The 17,627-nt window shown below is 39.1% G+C and overlaps 1 protein-coding gene across 6 annotated transcripts in view; it reads right to left on the reverse strand.

Moving 5' to 3' along the window:
• Positions 1-1,965: 1,965 nt before the first annotated feature.
• abcb6b (ATP binding cassette subfamily B member 6 (LAN blood group) b) overlaps positions 1,966-17,627 on the reverse strand; it is a 31,294-nt gene continuing 15,632 nt past the window's right edge. For 3 of the 6 annotated variants that reach the window (XM_067604267.1, XM_067604266.1, XM_067604271.1), the window contains 5 exons: positions 12,473-12,647; positions 12,219-12,331; positions 10,732-10,826; positions 5,098-5,166; positions 1,966-2,228 (listed from right to left, as the gene is read on the reverse strand). In XM_067604267.1, the coding sequence (XP_067460368.1) occupies positions 2,102-2,228; positions 5,098-5,166; positions 10,732-10,826; positions 12,219-12,331; positions 12,473-12,647 (579 nt within the window). In that variant the 3' untranslated portion in view covers positions 1,966-2,101. Of the gene's footprint in view, positions 2,229-5,097; positions 5,167-7,691; positions 10,449-10,731; positions 10,827-12,218; positions 12,332-12,461; positions 12,648-17,627 lie in introns of those variants that run through there. The other 3 variants (XM_067604268.1, XM_067604269.1, XM_067604270.1) reach the window with 3 other exon arrangements.

Below are 17,627 nucleotides of genomic sequence, written 5' to 3' on the forward strand. Positions count from 1 at the left end.
TGTCTTTGTCTGAGAAGCCCTCAGGCTGCTGATATAGTTTTACTCCAAAGAGTAACCTCTGACACCAGCACTTTCAGCCCATCCAGGATGTTTTTACCAAAACAATCCCAGTAACACAATCACCTCAGCTTTTAATGACGCAGATTGAATCTTCTCAACCGTGTTAATTTTGTCAAGAATATTCGCTGACGACCTTGTACTTTAACGACGAAATCAAGACTAAAACTAGACAAAATTAACCTTTGAAAATGAGAACTAAGACATACATTTTTAGTCAACAAATAAAAGTAAATGCTGAAGTTGAGAAGTTGATTTACATGTTGCATTACCGGTTCTTGAAAGTAACAGATTTATGGTCTAAATTAATTTACAATCCACTGAGAATAAGACAAGAAGTGGCAACAAAACAACTGAGGGAAAAACATGCAGGCAGCACGGCCACATTGCTAAAAAGGTATGCTAATGTAACATTATCAAGTGCTGTAGATGTCAATGTAACATTAACATTACTTTCAGTCAACTATCTTTCCTGTTGGTATGAAAGGAACAAGTAAATTCCAGGATTAATGTCGGCAGTCTAAATCTTCCCGTAGATGCTGGCTACTGAAATATTGCTGGTAATTCAGTGTTTTAACTCCTCCTATCAAGCTGAACTCTGACAGTAAACAGTATTTATGTGAACAAGTGAGTGAATCCAGAGCAGGAACAGCAGAGAGAAAGAACAGTTCAGCCAGAGTTTGGAAATGACAGTGAAGAGAGTCAGTATGTTGTATTACTGCAGAGAAGAGTGACATGGACACTGTGTGCGAACAAGTAAACAAGTGCCTTTTCCACTAACCTCACTGATAGACTCATAAAACATTAAAAATGCATGACCAAAGTTAGACTAAAATTTCACTGACATGCGTAATATAAAACTTGACAAGTATCTGATCACTGCCAGCTTCGTCTGCGACAAAGGAGCTTTCATGGTGTCATGGTGTCACATCAATTACACTGTGAGCATTTGCTCTTTATCCCATCAAACAATGTTTGTATTGAACAATTCTGCCTAATTCCATTTTTACTCAATTGTGTATGCGTGGTCAAGGTTTAGCAACCAAAGCCATTTGGTTTTGTAAAGATGATGGTCATGGTAAATGCCGACTACTAAACACACTGTATTTCTTAGGAGACAGTTGCCGGTTTAAGGTTGCATCAATAACTTTAATGGAAAATCCTGATTTTGGAGGTGCAATAACAGAGTTTGAAGATGAAGTGATAATATTGTGAGTTTGAATGAGTCCCTTACATTACTTTTAAACCTGCAGTTTAACTTAACTTTTACATATAAATGAACGTCAGTTACATTCAAGGCTTTGCCAAACGAGTTCACACAATGCTGGTTAAGTCTACCACTGCCAGATAAATCGCTCTATATTTCACAGTATACAGAACTTTTAAATCTCATGTCAGGAGGGACATTCCCACTCTGGCTGTTTGAATGCGCACCTTGAGACTTCTGTTGGCTGAGCAGCTAACTTCCAGTTAGCCCTCTGCTAACTCTCTTCTAGACTTTCTAAATGTTATCGGACTGAATGGATCAAAGTCTGATAGTGAAACGAGTTATTTCGTGACAGTTGTGTGACGCTCAAGACAATTTATCCACCGTTTAACAGTCCCAACAGTAGCAGAGTGCTACGACGGAGCCTATGACGTAAGCACATGTCAACAGCGTTTAATTACTCTCAATTACTCTCACTGCCAGAAGGGGGAGACAAAAGTCCAGCTTTAATTAAGTTAATCGTTTACTATTATCACATTTTTCTCAAAATCTTGTCAATAATTACTTTTTCTCTTGATTTTCTTTCCATAACCACGGATCTATTACTCTGTTGTAGACTTTCAAGTCAAACTCATTTGTAGATCACAATCTCATACAAAAGCAATTCAAAGTTCATTACAGAGTGACAAAACAGTACAAAATTATGTTAAAACATGAGAAAAAGTTTTATTATTGCTGCTAAATGTTTCTACTGTGACAACTCGGTTCACAGCCTCAGTGAAATCTGACAGGTTTGGATGGTGACAACAGGTCAGTTTCAATGTCGTATGTATGTATTCAGTTCAGTTCAGTGTCTTGAATATGATTATTGATCTGTGTTTCTGTGTTTTGTGTGTCGAGACTTTTCTGCTGTTTCATCCACATGGCTGCATACAGACCTCCCTGGACCAGCAGCTCATCATGCCTGAACAGAAGGGGAAATAAGAAGAAAGAAAGAGGAGAAAAGGTGACGACCCAAAACTACATCTTTAAAAACAAAAAAAGGCATCAGTATGCTCCATCAGAACTGCTTATTGGATGGTTGAACAGCCCCCACCCTCCACACCTTTCCCAAAAAATTGCGGGGCTGTGTCTGACAATTGTAACTTTCCGAAACGGATAATCCCACATTATGCCACGTTCATTTCATATCGGAGTTACCGTTATTATAATATTTCCGACTTGTAAATAGTGTTCACATCAACTTCCAAGTTAAAATTATGACTAGTAAGCTGGGATTTTTCTGAAAGCTCTGATATATCTGACTTGGCACTTAATAATCTGGAAGTGTCTAAAAACAAAGCAAACATGGACGCCTCACATCAGCCAAAGTCTGTCATTAAACCCCAATTTCATGGATACAATATAATTTTGTCAATGCACCATATTTTAAACCTCCATAAGACCAACTCAGTTATCATATAACGTGGGAATCTTTCCAGGCCTTCCCATCCATCCATCATGGTGTCAATGCGACATGCAAAGGTGAGAAAGTAAGCCGGGTCTGAACTTCTCTTTCATGCTCTCTTTTTTTCATTTGTTGCACAACTATTTCTGTCACATTTGGATTTAGAACCAAATGCAAAAACTTGGAATTCCCTCTAGGAGAGAAAAATGTGTCACATTGTCCCCATATTTAGACAATTATCGTGTCTTGTCCCTCTATCACGGCCAGCCTGTCACTCCGCCTTCAAGTGTGGCCGTTCTTAACAGCTGTAAACACTTTTGCCATTCAACGTGGTCACCATACGAACAAGATCTTTTTTTAGCATAACTCTGGCATAACTATTATGTGACTCTGATTCTGCTTCCCAGCTGAGGCATTCAGTAAACACGTCAATTCCCGAAATGATCCATTTATCTTTTCATTGACTTCGTATGAAATTGTGCTTTATTTGAACACACCTTAAGAAGATTTGTGTTTATCAGCCATGTTCCAGACTTGCTTGTACAGACCCATATGGGTACTCAAAATGTTTTTGTCAAAATTTGATGAGCAGCTACCTTATGTACGGACAACAGGACCTGTCCAATCACTGATGATATTGTCAGAGACAAAAAAAACAAAACAAACAGAAACAGAAAATCAGAGCAGTCAGAGGAGAAGGTGGGTCCAGTGTCACTCATAATGTCTTGTGACATGAGAGCTGCTTTAAAAACAAAGTTGAGCTATTTAAAATCCTCCTGCAGACTTCAACCAACTTTACTATGAATTAATAAAACCACAAGTCTGTTACTGTCTGGACTGCCAGACGGAAAGAGAGAGAGAGGGTCAGAAATAGAGGTTACAGACAAACGAAGAGCAAAGAGAGAAAAAAACTGATGGAAGAAACAGATGGAGACTAACAGGATGGCAGAGAGAGGATGACGGACAGAGAAAAGGAAGGGACATGAGAAACACAGGTGGAGGGAGCGAGAGGGGAGGTCAAAAGGTCGATCTGAGGAAAGAAAATTCGAAAAATTGGAAGATGAGAAGGCTGAGGCTTATGCGTGACCCCAGTGGCTCTATACATCCGCACTAAGCCAGCTGAATTTGAAAAGACATCTTTTTTATGGCTCTGTCCCTCCATAGTAAGCTGGTGGTTTTTCTCAAAACTGAGCTTTTTGAAAACAGTTTCCAGAGTCAATAAATCTGAAAATGCTAGCCTCATGTGTTAGTGCGCTTAGTGTTTACGAGGTAAACAGAGTTTGCGGAGAACAATGATGTAAACTAGTCATTAAAGTGTGTAACATTAGAGTTAAGAGGACATGTTTCTGTCCCCTCGTTCTCTGTACAGCTGATCACAGTTTGTGTTTATTTCGTTGGGAGTACGGGGCTGTGTCTGTTCCACTCCTTCAAACAGATGCTGAATGAAAGAGGATGAGGAAGAAGAGGTCTTAACAAAAACTACCTCAAAAAGTATTTTGTTTTTACATGTAAACAGCATTTTCATAATTATCTGGCTTGGTGTGGATAGTCCTTGTAAAGCACAGGGACAGCCTGAGGATGGGATGCAGCCTCTTCCTGTGTGATGATACCCTCCCACACTATGAGGCAGTGTGTATTCTGACACCGGAGGTTAAATGGACCTGTCTTATGTTTACATCACAGTGTCAATCAAAAGATGAATGGTTTTTAGATGGTGTTCCCCACTCATGCCTGCAGGGACAAACAGAGTCACTGCAGAGACAGGTGGGTAAACGCCTGCATCCACTGTGACCAACTCATCAGTCAGGTGTGTTTTTATCAGTACCTTAGTGTTGTTATGAATAGTGCTGGATGATATGTTTATCAGAATCGAAGCGTTTGTTTGACTCTGAAGGATATACATATGATAAGAAATATCACTCCCTTTGCCTCGCTTGCCACTGTGTGTGTGTGTGTGTGTGAGACCTCAGTGTGTGAGAAAGGAAGTCCTACTCATCTCCTATATCAAAGGATTGTACGCATCGGCAGTTAAGTGGCAGCTCCAGTGTGTGTGTGTGTGTGTGTGTGTGTGTGTGTGTGTGTGTGTGTGTGTGTGTGTGTTAGTATGGTCCATCAGCCTCTGGGGCTGAGACAGATACCAGGGGGTTTAAGGGTCACACACAAACACACACAGAGAAGTTTTGATCTACAGATAACAAATTTGCAAGCACTTAGGACACACACAATCATTCAGGTGTGTCACACGAGCACGCACACACAAAAAAAACACATACATACCTGTGGTCGGAGGATAAGATGAAAATGTTTGTCTCTTTTCTTGATAACTTCCCAGCTCACTGGCTCACTCAAACTTTAAGATATTTTTGTGCAAAAAAATTCGCCTTACCTTCCTCTCTCTGCGATCTGTCCGTTGTGAACTACCAGGATTTGGTCCGCTTCTACAACAGTGGACAACCTGCAAACATACCAGCATTACTCCTCTTCAGTTCTCTCATGTTATTGCCTGTTGTTTTATATTACTATCTATCAGACATGGAATAAAAGCCAGACTGATAAATATATTATAATTATATTGCTCAATAACTGTCTAGTTTTGTGGGGGAAAAAAATCAGTCAAACCTTAAATACACTATAAATAACATGTTGTTTTTGAAACGGTGTCACCTGAAACTGTCTATGCAGCACAACCAGTTTAAGGCTTGGCAGCATGGGGTATTAAGAGCATGCAACAGCAGGATGAAGATTTGTATTTCATTTTCTGTCTGTTTGTTTATTCTTTCACAATTGTCATGGAAGCCCTGTTTAGCTAAGCTCTGGCTTTATCGCTCCCTTGAGTGTTTTACTTCCACATGAGCATGAAGACACAGGCTGTGCCATGCCTTTGGTGTGTGTTAGCCAAGAGTTTTTGGAGTTTGGACTTTACAAAGCAGCTTTTGTTGTCATTTCGGTATCTTACTTTTCTATGTTTGTATTTCTTAACCTGTCACTTCATTGGTTTTAAAACATCTTGCCAAAGGACTACAGCTGAAAATACGCCAGCTGGCTAATTAACAACACCAACACTGGTACATTTACAGAAATGTTGATTAATCTGTGTTGTCCTTACAAATCAATGAAGATTAGTTTAAGGAAGCAAGTCCAAATAAAATATTATTTAAACACGTGTGAATGAGGTGTCTGACAAACGACTGGATGGAAAACCAACACATAGGCTACAAGATGTACAGCAAGAGTTTGACCAGTCAATGTCTTCTCAAAGCTTTGGAAAAACAGAGAGAAGTAGAGGTTTAGAGTAGCGTAGAGATGGTAATGGCAGAGGTGTCACAGGTTGGGAAGAGGGGGATAAGATGAGGAAATGGGTAAAGAGAGAGAGAAACGCATAGAAAGAGAAAGCAGGAGGGAGTCAGAGTGTGCGGTTGGATGTTGCATATGTTCACCCGTCCTATAAAACTGGAACACACACACTCATTCCTCAGTAATCACTAACAGAAACACTTGAACACACACATACTTCAGTTATGTCATTTATGTCACATATGTGCAACAAAATGATGCTCACACATACACACGAGTGCACACACAGCTGAGTGGGTTGGTCTAAGGAGAACTCTGCATGAACTTGTCTGTAAATTATTAAAGTTAATATTTATGAGCGGCCTCTGATGAGAGTCTGATTAAAGCCACACTCAACGATCTAAATGGCTCTCAGCTCCGGACTCTGACCTCGCGATCTGACCCAGTGGGGGATCGGAAAATGATTTCAGAGGTGTTGTAAAGTGCACAGATGAAAGTTTTCAGCAGATGTGTTTTTTTTCTTTATTTCTGAGATAAATGTAGGACTCTGACATGAATCGAAAAATAAGATTTTGTACAAAAGCGGTTCTCCAAACCAATAGAGCTCATGTTCATGCTTCTCCAAACTGCTGGATGTCACTTTAAGCTTCACTTGAGCCACGTGCCACTCTACTTTAATGTCATCATGGCTATCTTTGGATGCTCACCTTCAATATTTGATAGAAAACCTCGGTCACAGGTAGAAATATCTCTCCCCAGAGACTGCACATGTCAAAAGGTTTTTTTCTCCGCTCATTTAGGCTTTTCAGCAAGAGGAAAAAACTGAGCATGTTTATAAGCAGGCAGTATACTCAGGATATGTAGTTCATGTCCTGTTTTTAAGGTGAGGTTCAGGATAAATCTTACACAGTCCTTTTTTATTTTATCTGGGAAGCAGTGAAGGATAAAATAATTCAAACATCTTTCCCAGACAGACATAAATCTTTATGACACAAATTCATAATTTGGTAAAATACTATAATACTTAAGAAATAATGTTCAGGTTATGTTTCTGTCCCAACACACAGGAAGTGAACAACATATTTTTTGTTAGTTCCCATTATATCAAGTTAATTTTTTTCCTCAATAACTCATTTTTTGTGGTTTTAGTCCTGATTGAATAAATGAAAACATAGTTGATAACTTGTTGACTTTTTCATAGCAGACATTGACTGGTCATAGCAGGAAAATCACAGGCGTCACTAATAACATTAACAATGTTCCATCTAGGTGCCCTGCACACGTTAAATGGAATGCAGCCATGATTCATGTTATTAATTACACCTGTGCTTTATTAGTTGTACATGTACATGTTAAAATGTCTGTTGTGAAAAATGACAACTTAATACAGTAGAGCATGTTGTTAGTGTATATAGTGTATATACTCAATATACTCACTGACTGTACAGTTTAGATCAAGCCTCTATTCAAGCCTTTGGTCCTAATTGGACATTAGTCATGTTACTATTATAATGGCGACTGGTCAGAATTTGTGGTATTTGTGTTTCATTTATGTGTATATAATGACATGATATCATCATCAGAAGTTCAGAGGTTGTCTAGTTAATACTGAACATAACTATCTGCTGTAGATTGTGTTTTTAATCTGATATGTGGAAGTGTCAGACCATATGATGTCCTCAAAGATTTGGATGTGTGTTTTTAACTTGTTTTAACTTGTTTTTAAATGTACAGTATATACGAGGCTGTGTGAACTGATCAGGACCACAATTTCTTATTTGTATTTACTACGGCCAGCGATAGCAACCAAAGTTAAGAGACAAAAACCAGAAATGGAAGAAAGTAAGAAATGGGCAGTCCACATAAGGTCAATAGAGTCTTTATGTGAAACACCGCGCAAAATAAATAACACATCAACTTTATTTTTAGACATGTAAAAGAATTGTGGATATAATATTTAATTTATGTCATAGCCAATGACAATTCTTGATGCTGACTGGCTGGCAGTTAATTTCTAGTAACCAGACAGTATAACCAGACACCTATGACCCAGGTGTTTGTTTGCAGTTATGAATTTCATTCATGAATGAAATATGTTTATTCACTTTTCTCACAGAGAGGTACAGCTTATCTACTCAGGAAGTGTTTCAGCCATGTCCATCTCAGGTGTATCTGATGGAAGAGATGCAATTCTGTTTTTAATCAATACAATCATTGCAACAACACAGTAACTATCCTGCTATAATATTATGTTACGAAGTAGTGCTGGTTCGGTTTGTTTGTATAAAGCCAATGTGACCACGAGCCTAACCCGGGGGATACGTGTTGGACTATTTCTTGGCCAGACGCAACAACTTCCTGAAGTCTCAGCTGGTTGGCTGGCAACCTCACATTGAAAACAAGACTCCTGGAAGTAACTACACCTGGTCCCATACATAACTTCCCATAAAACCACACTGCACTACCACCCAGACTGTGAGTAACAAGGTGAAGTGTTCATATGGCTGGATTATATTAACAGATAGCTACCAAAATAAAAATCCCTCCATCCAATAACTGAACCTGATGAAAAGGAGATTTCAGCTCACCCTTTAAAGTTCAAACCGTGACCTGTCTCTAGTGATTGTGTGTGTGTTTTATTTTAATTGAAGGCAGACGGATTGAGTCAATAAACAGTCCTGATCCTACAACCAGACTCCATCTGGTGTTGCTACTGAAAGATTAAGAAGCCGGTGGATCAACTTATTCAAAGACTGCCAGTCAATATAAGGTCTTATCTAGAAGGTAGAGACAGAGAGTACACAAGACAAAACATCTGCTAGAATACTGATCAAAGAGCTTGCCTGCTCGGTTCATTTTCAAGGAGAAACAGATGAAGATAAATTGCAACCTGAGACAAATTGACATAATTACTTTCATAGGTTGTTTCTTGGTTATATAGCTGCCATTAGTGGTTGACTATCTTATTAGCTACACTTCTGGTTCAAACCACAGAAGAACTGAGAAAATTAAACTCAACATGCAAAACATCCTGGAGTCTTGCCCTGAGACCAGAGGAAGTCATTGTGACCTTCCAAGAAATAGTCCCACGGGTGACACAACTAATTGTTACTTTTAACACTTCAGTTTTGTATGGATTAATCAAGTGAGATGAAATATGTTAATTAGTGAGCTTTAGAGATGCTGCTAGGCAGATTTAGTTTGGACAGAGCCAGGCTAGCTGTTTCCCCGTTTCCAGTCTTTATGCTAAGCTAAGCTAACGAGGTGCTGGCTGCAGTATCATATTTACTGTGCACACATGATCTTTTCATTAAAGTTGTGGCAATAATTTCTTTTTTGAGTTTTTTGAGTTGATTTTTGAGTTCACATAGAATTTTAAGGAACCTTCAGTCTGTATTTTGGCTTATTATAACTTTTTGCTGAATTGTCATTGTGTTTTTGTTGATTTGGAGTCAACTACAAGGTTTTGATGTTTAGTTTCAAATGCCACTAGGTCCAATAATATGAAAAAGACAATACAGCTTAACTTAGAGGACTATGACCTGAGAAAAACAACAACTCAGGTGATAGTAACAATCTCAGTAAAGCAGAAGGTATACATTGCCTCTTGTATCACACAGAATATCACCAACTTTTTCTAGAGAGCACAAAACATAACGTACACTTTGCATGGAAAGAAACATATGATCTAATAATGTTGTAATAAACCATGGTTTACTAATGTTAGACATGAAACAAGATAAAATAATTCTTTGGACTATTTTTCTCTATGAAATGTGGACCACAGAGGAAGTGATGCAAAATGGGCTCATGTAGTGTGGCAGGAATCAACACCACAAGCTGCTTCACTCCTGATGTATTTTAATGTCAGCGAGTGCCAGAGCCTTTCAAGTCTTTTCCAATATCACTCCGACTGCCGAATAACCAGACATCTGTTTCTTTTACTTTTGTTGACCTGTCATCTCACGTCATCTCATGTCCTCCAATCAGCTTTTCATTTAATCTCTCCATCCCTCTCTTTGTGTCTGCTGTAATCCTGTTTTCCTTTCACCACAACCCTCCTTCCTTTCATCTCTTTTACTCACGTTCGGCTTTTCTTTTTAGTTTAGTCCTGTATTACCATCGCTACTGTAATCACATTGTAACAGACCACTGTCGGTCCTAGAAGAGAAAGTGTGTTTATACACTCGTGTCCAAAAAAGCAGACTCATATCCAACACCGTGTTGGACTGTGTTTTTGCTTTGAACTGGCACACATACAGATAGAGGCAGTGAAAATAGGACGTCTAGCATCGGTGTTAGAGCTGACAGAGATATTCATGCTTCACCTGACTGTCCAGGAATGACTGGTAGTGGATGTTCCTGTATATTGATGCTGAATCCCTACCAAACCACTTTGCAGACGATACGTTATTTTATTCCATCGTGGATGAAGCTGATGTCCTGCAAAGTTAAGTTCTGATCGTTAAATTAATGTAATTTTGGTTGCATTGATTTAAATGTTGTTGCTTTTTAAACCCTAATTGCTCAACCTTGTTCCAGTGCGTTTTCTTTCATTGCATTTAAAGCCCAAATTGTAACTTTTGTCACACTTAATGTTAAGGTTTTGGTCTAAACCCTCAGAAACAGTACTGTATGAGTAAAACAAGGGATCTTATTAAGATGCTTAAAGAAAGGATGCAGAGAGCTTCCTTCCCAGCGAGACACAACTTGGTAGTAATGTCACCTGTGTGCGACCACTATAGTCGTCCTGTTGGTGCAGACCTTGGCCAGTGAAGCCTGGATGTTCCTCTCAGTCTGTGTGTCCAGTGAAGAAGTGGCCTGGTGGACCAAACAACATGTTAGTGGTGTTTAATCAAATGAAATACTGTTTGTTTCAATGTAAACAGAGCAACTATAATGACACAGAACAGTGAGGGGCATCAATCAATCTGACATAGACTCAGTGAGCTGGAGCAGGCATCCTCATCCAGGGATCAAGAAGATCTAAGACCCAAACTAGCTACTACAATCAAAATCAAATCAATGTGTTACATGTTACGCCGTGTCTACATAGAAAGCATTTCAGCTGTGTTTTTCAGTCGTTCGTCTCACAGAACACATATGCTTCTATTTTAATTTGGTTTGTGTTTCATCCATGTTACACATGCATAACCGCAATCCAAAGCAAGTTTTTATGTTTTAAGTCTAATTTTTTCTGTTTTATGCACGGAACTACAGTGATCTTGTGTTCAGCTTTGAGCATTGACCTACACTTGACACTGTTCCTGCTACTCTGCTAACATGCTGCTCACGCTACAGGGTTTCAGTTACTCTATGCATGTTGCATTGTTGTGAAAAACTGTACTCCAATATTTAATTGAGTTTCTTTTAATTTATGAAACAGAGCCTCATTGGATTGTAACTTCTGATAAACAGCAGCCAGTCTGTCTCTCTTCTTGTTTTCTGTGTTGAACTGAATAAGAGTAAAAAGAAAAAGCCTGTCCACAAATACCCGCATCTATATGGTACCTCTACAGTAGCTTTTTATGATATGACCTAAACATTAAAATCCTCCTCCTCTAAAATGTGTTTTACTTCTTGTTCCTTCACTTTGATGTTTGAGTTTCACTGTTCAGAATGATGTATGTGCAGAGTTTGATGCTAGAAAGCTCTTTCTCTCTGTGCTCAATTCAAATCTGAGCTTATTATGTGTACCTATGAGTAGGATTTGTGACATCACAACTAGATCGGAGCCAATCGTGGTCCTGTATGAAACTTAGAATGGACTTTTCAGTAAAGTAGGAGATATCTGGTGTCAAGCAGGAAAACATTTGAAATGAAAGATATTTGCATATTCATAGATTTTGGATTTTTCAACAACGGCGGCACGTACATGTAATTTTAGCAACTGTCAGACACAAATTATTATTCCAAGAAGAGAATAAAAGAATTTTATGTCTTTACACATGTCTGGAAGGAATCTTTAACAATATGGTAACTGTGTTGCCATGTTTACATTGTGAAAAATCACAGTTCTAGAGAAATATGAGGTGACGTAAAGGGATGATTCTGCTCTAATCCTCCAAGTACACACAAAATATGCAGAAAAGTGTGTGAACAATGCCACTCACATTGCAGCCACTTGTCTGGTCTGCTTGAACGAGTTGTTAATATGCAGGTTTATCAGTGCTGTAACTCCATGTGTAAGCGTTGGTGTTCATATATTCTAACCTCATCCAGCAGAATGATCCGAGGCTCTTTCAGGATGGTTCGAGCGATGGCCACTCTCTGCTTCTCCCCACCGCTGAGCTTCAGACCACGCTCCCCCACATCCGTTTCATAACCTGGTCAGACACAAAGCCATCTTCATCATCATTATCATCATCATCATCATCATCACAGGATTCAAATTGGCAAAATGTCCTGTTATAGGATGCTTTATCACCACCATCATCATTCCTGAAACACACACACCCCAGCCTGACCCTGAGGTAGCTCCATTATCCTGGTGTGTATGTCAGCAGCCATGGCAGCTTTCTCCACCTCCTGGCGGCTAGCTGTAACTCTGCTGTAGCGGATGTTGTTGCCAATGGTGTCGTTGAAAAGAACGGTATCCTGGGGAACCACGCCGATGTGTGACCTCAGAGAAGACTGACGCACCTTAAACAGAGAAAGGGGAAAAGAAGGAGAGATTTATTACAGTTTTTAAACTAATTCGCTGGTTATTCTTATCTCTTGCAGGTCAGGTCACATAGGTGGTTTGTACATCGCTCTTCACTAACAATATACAGTATGTGATCTACAGATCTGCAGGTCACTATGCAAACTTGAATAGGGGGAATTTCTATCTCTACTTGCTCTTTTTCTCTCACACACAGTATATGTCTACATAAATGTTGTATGGCTTAAGTCATCTTATACTATATAATGCATGCTGCCCGAGGTCACAGACAGGCACACATGTCCTACACTGATTTCTGCCCCTGTCTCCCTGTCACCCTGTCTCTCTCTCCCAGGCTTTTACATATCTGATTTTACCCACTTACCCTCTTTTTCATCACACACACTCTAGGAAACACAACTTCCATCATATTTTGTAAAAAAAAAAAAAATTTTTGAATCTTTTTTGTGTGTTATAGGCAGTGTTTTCCTGAGCTGAACCAACATTTAAATCAAATATTCAGGTCAAGAGTCAAGAGAAAACAACAACCCTTCTCCATAGTGTGTGTGTTCCAATCGGGGAAATATGAGTCAAGAACCAAGAGGTTAAAAGTAGAGCTGCAACGATTAGTCTATTAATCGATTAGTTGATCGACAGAAAATTAACTGTCAACTATTTTAGTAATTGAATAATTGTCTTAGTAATTTTTTAAAGCAAAAATGCTAAAAATGTCCTAGTTGCAGCTTCTCTGATGGGAGGATTTAAAGCTTTTCTGTGTCATACATGACAGTAAACTGAATATTTTTAGATTTTGGATTGACATTTGAAGACATCACCATGTGCTCTAAGAAATGATTACAGATATTTTGCACTCATTTTTTTCTAACATTTTATGGACAAAATGATGAATTGAGAAAATAATAAACAAATTCATCAATAATAAAAATAATCGTTAGTTGCAGCTCTAGTTAAAAGTGTGGCTTAATTTTACTAACACTGATGTAATAAAGGTATTGGGTCAAAGGGTGGCAACACCACGAATTTTATGAAACATTTAAGCAGTCATGGCATGAATTTAACAGTGGAGAGTTGCTCCATGTTCCATGATAACCACCACAGCCCGCTGACTCCTGCCTAGCATGTTTAACATCATGACAAGAATACTAAGTAGTGATGTAAAGCTGTGCTGATTCATATTTTTATATTAACAATGAATCAAATGAGTAAGTGTAATGTGAAAGGGACTGCTTGTAGTTATGAACAGAGCATTTTAGCATCTTTCAGCTCACTGTTTTGATTTTTCCAGCTCAGAAACTCCTCGCTCTGATAAACCCGCTGCACGCTACTGTACCTGCCCAGCGCCACAACTGACATACAGTTGGTGACACTGGTGTAATATCAAGTTCAGCCCTACTCCCTAATATTATTAAAATAATGTAATATTAATTTTGTCCAGAGAAAGTTGGAAGTAAGTGAACGTTGTAACAATGAGGTGAAACTGTCGACTGGATAGCAAAACTACTCACGACACCGTGCTGTTTTTCTTTAGCTTACTATTTTCAGACAGATTTTTAAAAATAAATTCTCCTATACACACTTGTCACTTCAGTTGTGAAGATCTAACATGTTTTAAATTATCTTCACCAGAAAGCAAGAGATCAAAATCCCTAACTGTTACACACTGTGTGATTTATAAGCAGACGGAGCCGACCAGAAGGGACTCCATCCAACTTGGTCTGATTGTTTTAATGTCCAAACCATGTATCGATGAAATAGTCGTAATGTGTTCCACTTTTTCAGAAGAGACTTCGTAGAATTTCGGGAATCTAGCCCTTGATCTCTCCTGAAATAATTTCCGGTTTTAAATGACTCTCTGGTCAGTGCGCAGTACTTACAGCCTTTCCTGTGGAAAGCTTTCCTCCTCAGCCACAACAATACAAATTCCATTTCCTGCACCAGCTTGGTTTGGCTAATAATCAAACACTTTCCTTTAATTTGATCTTTGACGTTTACTTTTGGTATTTATTCCACTCAAGAACAACACGGCATCTGTTTCTGATCGAGGCGGGCTGACAGAGCTCTAACAACAAATGTTAGAAAAAGAGAAAGAGACAGATGGAGAGGGAAAAGAAAACAAAGAGGGATAAAAACAAAAAGAGCCTTTTATTGTTATGCATTGAAAAGGGAACAAAAGGAGGAAGAATTAGTGTAAAACAGCTGTTCTCACACAAAAGAAATAAAGACTACCATTAACGACTAAGTCAATCTGTAAGATGATGTATTTAAGATACGACCTCACCAACCCTTTCTTCTACAAAATATGTTTATATATGATTTGCCTTTGCCCAAAACATTTATTGCTGCCTGGATCACGTTAAGCGGCAATTATTTTTCCAATCCATGCAGTTATATCGCACAAAACATAGAGAGCAGGTGGAGGTTGGTGGTTGGATGTTCAAAGCACTGGACTCCACCACTACTAGAACACTTTAGGTTAGGGAGAGGTTATGTTTTTGTTACATATTGAAGAAGCCAACACATCCTGTCTCATGCTTTAAGTCAGTGATAACTTCATCAATTCAATTCACATTTATATAACTGATGGATGACAGGTTCTTGGTTCTTTTTCCTACACATAAACCTCTGTTCCTCTTTGTCAGCCTTCTTTAAACCCAGCAGTGATTCAACATGACGCACAGGAAGGTGTGTCACAGCAGAACAAGAACAAACAGGTAGTTATGAGCCGTGATTGGCAGCATCACTGAGCAGGAACTAAACTAAATTGAAACGGCTGTTTGTGTCGTTTAAAGTCTAAAAAAAGCAAATCTGACTGACACCTTACACAACAAAAGCGATGACTCACACCTGCAGTTTGTAACCAGCCGTCGGCCTGCAGAGTCGGACTTATCAGAGCTTCACCACATGTGGCTGCCATATGCAGGGACACACAGAATGATACAGGACAAATGGTCCGGAAACAAACACAGAGGTCCAGCAGACTGAGATGTGTCCACAAAAAGCAAAAAACTGCACACATTTTAGTGCAGCAAAACTCACATGAACTATGAAAAAGAACCAATCGAGAAGCTTACTGGCAGTAGAAATTCTCCCTCCTTTAAGCTGTTGAAGCCACTAATTCACCAATTTACTTTACTACGGTTTACAATCTTAGTGAAGATAATCGGTGTGCTCTAGTGTGCGCCTTTTTCCGGGAAGCACCTGATTCTGCTGCACATTGCTGGGAGGTGAGCCGAGAACCACTTTTCATCTAGGAATAGAGACTTGATTTGGCTAACTCAGACTGCCTCATTTTAGCTTCAGCTGAATTTAAGAACGTATTTTTGCACAGAAGGAGGACTTTGGTTTTTGTCCCCAATTTTTTAGTGTTGTAGCATTAGGACCACTTCATGGCCTGTATAAAGAGGAGAAAGGATTACAGCAATAACTCTCACAATGCAAATATGGCCATTTGAGTATCGTATTAAAAGGTGCAGTGGCATCTAGCAGAAATGGAATATGTTACCTTAAGGTGAGCCCTTTATATCTACATGGGGAGAGAATCCTCTTCCACAGAGCCCGCCATGCTGCACCGCCATGTTTCAACAGCAGCCCAAAACAGACAAACCAAACACTGGCTCTAGAGAGGACCTTTCATGTTTTTTGCAAGTTTCATGGCCACTATAGGTTCTCCTACATGCTTGGAAGGGGGTGAGGGTGTGTATTCAGTTGGTTGCAATCTGTGCAATCTGCAATCTCACCACTAGATGGCACTAAATCCTACACACTGCACCTTTAAGACAGAAATCTGAACCTGTCCATGCACCTGCGGGCATCAGATTACGTTTGGTAGACAGAGCCAGGCTAGCTGTGTCCCCCTGCTTGCAGTCTTTAAGCTAAACTAATTACCTGCTGGCTCCAGCTTTACAGTTAGCATACAAAAATAACAATCTTCTCATCTCAAAATGTTGAAACATTCCTTGCATTGGACTTAACATATCTCGTCATACTGACCAATTTTTACAAGCATAATTAAAACGGAAGATGAGATAAAATGACTTGTTAAGATGGACGATGTTTTACTGTGTTAAACAGGCCAATGAATCCTTTGATGGTGACACATTAAACAAAGTATTTATAGAGTGCAACATGAAAAGAATGGTGGATTTTAATAGAGTGACAACAGGCAACATGTGAAACAGATGGTGTGTAAAAACTGTTGGCATTAAACCCAGAGCTCCACATTCTCCTCACTCCGTAAGGAAGGTGAGACTTTATGACCACCTTGTGATCCAAAATCTTTCGTTTTTTTTTTTATTCATCTTGAATATCTCTCACCTATTCTCAGACGTGATTGAGCTGTTAAAACTGAATTATCATGCAGTTTAATAGTTTATTTTATTATGGCTGTTCTCTTTTTCACCTCCATTATTCTTCTCTATAACAAATAACTCAGATGATGACATAATGTAGCTATTAAAGGGGATGTATCATGCACATTTACAGGTTTATGTTTATATTCTGGGACTCTACTGGGATATCTTTGCATGATTTACAGTTTGAAAAAAACTCCTTATTTATCTTAATCTTTATGCTTCTGTCTGAAACAGGCTGGTCTAGCTCCTCTTTCTTTAACGCCCCCCTCCCGATGAGCCCACTCTGTTCTGATTGGTTAGCATCCCGAAGCTGCATCTCAGCAGACATCCTGAGGCTGAGGTGGTTATACCTAAAGAAACAATAGTTGTAGGATTTCACTTCTTTTTCTGGTTCTCTACTCGAAATGGAAACTTCTCAAATACATCAGTACATGTTTGAGCTACAATCTGATCCGAAATACACAGGTGGACAATGTCAACAACCTTAGCAACAAAGGCTATGGAACAGACAGCCGTTTGTGGGCATGTGCAAACAATCTGACATCACAAGTCGAGGTAACTTTGCAAATGAAGCGTTCAGAGCAGGCTGAAGCCTGGGCTATTGAC

This window comes from Thunnus thynnus, chromosome 11, assembly GCF_963924715.1.
Source record: "Thunnus thynnus chromosome 11, fThuThy2.1, whole genome shotgun sequence".
Lineage (NCBI taxonomy): Eukaryota > Metazoa > Chordata > Actinopteri > Scombriformes > Scombridae > Thunnus > Thunnus thynnus.